Source organism: Sapajus apella, unplaced genomic scaffold, assembly GCF_009761245.1.
Source record: "Sapajus apella isolate SASKATOON/1434 unplaced genomic scaffold, GSC_monkey_1.0 scaffold77, whole genome shotgun sequence".
In the NCBI taxonomy this organism is placed as follows: domain Eukaryota; kingdom Metazoa; phylum Chordata; class Mammalia; order Primates; family Cebidae; genus Sapajus; species Sapajus apella.
The window spans coordinates 9,710,909-9,714,531 of record NW_022437017.1 but is presented as its reverse complement, the minus strand read 5'-3'; the positions used below and the strand labels follow the sequence as shown (position 1 = coordinate 9,714,531).

The 3,623-nt window shown below is 67.2% G+C and overlaps 1 protein-coding gene across 1 annotated transcript in view; it reads right to left on the bottom strand.

Moving 5' to 3' along the window:
• The window catches only part of MEX3D (mex-3 RNA binding family member D), a gene marked incomplete at its 5' end in the record, with an annotated part of 12,917 nt that extends 9,295 nt beyond the window's left edge, over positions 1–3,622 (bottom strand). The window contains one exon of the mRNA XM_032252499.1: positions 3,181–3,622. Within this exon, the coding sequence (XP_032108390.1) occupies positions 3,181–3,622 (442 nt within the window). The remainder of the gene's footprint in view (positions 1–3,180) is intronic.
• Position 3,623: the final 1 nt, after the last annotated feature.

The window sequence follows — 3,623 nt, the reverse complement described above, 5'->3', positions numbered from 1 at the left end:
GGCAAGTTGGGGGGAAACGTCCACGGAGCACAGATCGCCCCAGGGTCCCGGCATGTTGGGCAAGAAAGGAGGGTACATGTTGGGGTCTCAGCAGGAGCAGGGCCTGAGGTCCCCCAGAGGGCCTTTGCTGGCCGGCTGGAGGGAGACGCCTGTCCTCCGTCCTCTGGGGTCTCCACTCTGCCTGTCTCCAAAGCCGGGGTGCCCTGCTCCACCCCCAGCTCTTGAGCTTTGGAATCTGAAATTTTCTCCACTGACCCACCAGAGAAACAAGGGTTGGAATCCCAGCCTGAGTTTGTTTTGTTTTGGAGACAGGGTCCTGCTCTGTGGCCCACGCTGGAGTGCGGTGATGTCATCACAGCTCGCTGCGGCCTCAACCTCCCAGGCTCAAGTAACCCTCCTGCCTCAGCCTCCTAAGTAGCTGGGGCCCCAGGAGCCTGCCGCCAAGCCTGATAATTTTTATATTTTTTGATAGAGACGGGGTTTGCCATGTGGGCCAGGCTGGTTTCAATGCCTGGGCTCAAGGGATCCTCCTGCCTCAGCCCCTCAGGTCTAACCTACCCGTCCCCGCCCACAGCCTCTGCCTCCCCGTCTGTGGCCTGGGCGCTGCAGGACCACACCGCAGGCACAGGCCAGGCCTCCGGGAGACGGGGCAGGTCCAGTGTGGTGCAGGTTCGGCACACAGCAGGCATTCAGTGAAGATCCAGCAGATGAGTGAACTGGAGCCTCCAGCAGGTGGATGGGTGTGAATGACGAGGGTTTGCCCAGAAAGCACTTGGACCCACTCAAGGAACTGAGGCTCAGAGAGCAGCACGTGGCTACCAGGGACAGGACTGGCGCCAGGCCTGTGACTCCAGGCTAGGTAGGGAGGCCGGGCAGATGCACCTTCCTGCCCTCCAGGGAACGAGCAGCCTCTGAGCTTGGGTCTGACAGAGAATAATGAGAAGTTCAGAGACCCAGGGTGGAGAGGAAGGGGAGTGAAGGGGCAGGCTTGGGGTACAAAGGGCACTGAACGGTATGCTTGAGAATGGGGTGGCTGGGAGAAGCTGGGAGCCACAGACGGTTCTAGAGTATGGGAGATGCACGGAGCACTGAAGCTGCCAACCTCCCCGGCATTCACGGTCACATCCCTGGCACCCTGCACTCCACTTACGGGGTGGCTGCTGTGTGTGACCCTGAGCTGGGATTAAAACCAGCAACTTGGGTCCAAGCATGGTGGCCCACACCTGTAACCCCAGCACTCAGGGAGGCTGAAGTAGGAGAATCGCTTTAGGCCAGGAGTTCAAGACCAGCCTGGGCAACAAAGCGAGATGTGTCTCTACAAGAAGTTTTAAAAATAAAAACGAATACAGAAATAAAACCAGCGTCTTGCCCCAGAATCCTCAACCCCGACAGAGGTGACGAACGCACACCAGAGAGGAGGTGTCATCTGGGCAGGGCCAGCAGTCAGTGCCCATTCTAACCCCACCCCCACTGTGTCCAGTGCCCGCCTTGCTGACCACCACCAGCGAGAGCCCAGTAAGCCGGTGTGGAACGCGCATGCGGATGTGGGGGACTCATCTCCCAAGGACCTGCCCCTAGAGAATTCCCACCCTGAGACCACAGGTCCCACGAGCCCTCGGCCTGACTCCAGACTCTCTCAGAGGTGCCAGGACACGCGTGTTCACACAACACAGCCACACCCTCCACCACCTGGCGGCTCAGCCTGTTGCCTTCGGGTCCCCAGGCCTGGGCTTGGACATCTGTCTCCACAGGCCCCTGGGCACTCCGCACAGGGCAGCTGTGCTGTTCCAGGCCCTGGTGCGGTTACGGGACATGGAGGCCAGGTGGAGGGCCTCAATGAGGAGGCAGAAATGCGACAGTAGGAAAGCCCTCCAGCCCAAGGTCCCACTGAGGGCAGCCGGCAGGGCTGAGAGCGTCCCTCCCCACCCACCACTCCGGAGTGTGCTTCCCGGGCCTAGCACCATGCCCGGCCCTCTGTGCATCCCCACCTGAGCCGGACCCCCCCTGAGCCGGCCAAATGACCGATCAAAAGACAGGAGGCCCTGCTGCCCCACCCACCTGGGAAAAGGGAAGGTGCAGAGGGGAGGGCATCCTGGTGGTCCTCCCCTGCGTCCAGGGCCATAGGTAACCTTGCAACCCCAGCCCCCACACCTTTCTCTAGCCGGGGTTCCTGAGGGCCATGGTGGGGGGGGAGGCGGGGACCCCTGGCCCAAGTGTCCTGTGGCCCCACCTCCAGCCACGCCAAGGCCCCACCCCAAGTTCTAGAACCTGGTTAGTCGATGGTGGTCAGCGGGGAGCCAGGAGCAGGGAGGGGTGGCGGGAAGGCAGGAGAAAGTTGAGGGGGGCAGGTGGGCGGCCAAAGGGGTGGTGGGTGTGTGCTGGGCCAGGCACTGCCCACCACCCACCCGCCTGCCCGCCCCGCAGCTCGGGGGCCAATGAGCAGCGGCCGGCCTGATGTCACCCTGCAAATCTCAGCCTAGCTCTCTAACAAAGAGAACAATGGGGCGGCCAGAGGGAAGCTCCAACGATGCCACCGCCGGACCCCACGCCCGGGCCTGCCGCCCGCCCGCCTGCCCAGGAGGGCCGCGGGGCTGCACCCCAGAAGTGGCTTTGACAGCCGGTCCTTCCACAGGCCCGCCCCCAGATCCCCGACTCGGGGCTGGAGAGTAGGCAGGGACCCTCTCCGGCCCGGCCCGGCCCATCCCCACCCCGGTCAGGGCCCCAGGCTGGGGACTCAGACCCGCGCGCTGTGTACTGTCAGCCTTCCCTCCCGGCCCCGCCGGCGGCCCCCCTTGACCACCTCTAAACCTGCGCGTGCCCCGCCCCGCCCCGCGCCTGTGCTGGGTGTGGGGCGCCCACCCACCCCTCTCTGGGGTGCCCCTGCGGGCGGCCGAGAGCCTGGGGTGCGGCGCGGCTCCCGGGAGCCTTTCCGGGCCGGAGGCGGCCCAGACAAAGGCGGCGGCGGGACCGGAGCGGGCAGGGGAGGAGCGCGGGCTGCGCCCAACTTTCTCCCGCGACCGCTGCAGGACAAAGGCGCACAGCCAGCCGCCGAGGCCAGAGCCCACGCGGGGCGTGTCCAGTGCGGGGCGTCTGGCGCGGGCTGGGCTGGGCTCGGGCGACCCCCTTCCCGGCCGGGGACCCCCCTGCCCCCGGACACAGCCCCGGGCCGGGGCCACTCACCCTGGCGACCCACGATCTCGGCGACGTGCTCGGAGCTGGGCACCGGGACGCACTCCGTCATGTTGACGCTCTTCTTGCGGCTGCCGATCACGCTCATCTGCTCGGCCAGCAGCGTCGGGGGGCCCAGGGCCGCGGGGTGGGGCGCGAAGCCCGCGAACACGTCGGGGGCCGACGGCCGGGGCGGCGGCGGGGGGCTCGTGCCGGGGTCCAGCAGCGGCAGCGGCGCGGGGGCCACCGACACGGCCACGGCGGGGGCCACCGACACGGCCACGGCGGGGGCCAGGGGCGCGGGCGCGCCGGCCTCGGGCCCGTCGGGGGGCGCGGGCTCCGGGGCCGTCCCGCCGTCCGCGCCCCCCACAGCCGCCGCGCCGTCCCCGGCCGCCCCCTCCTCGTCCGTGTCGCCCGCGCCCCCCAGCCCGAGCGCCGACAGCTGGTCCAGGGAC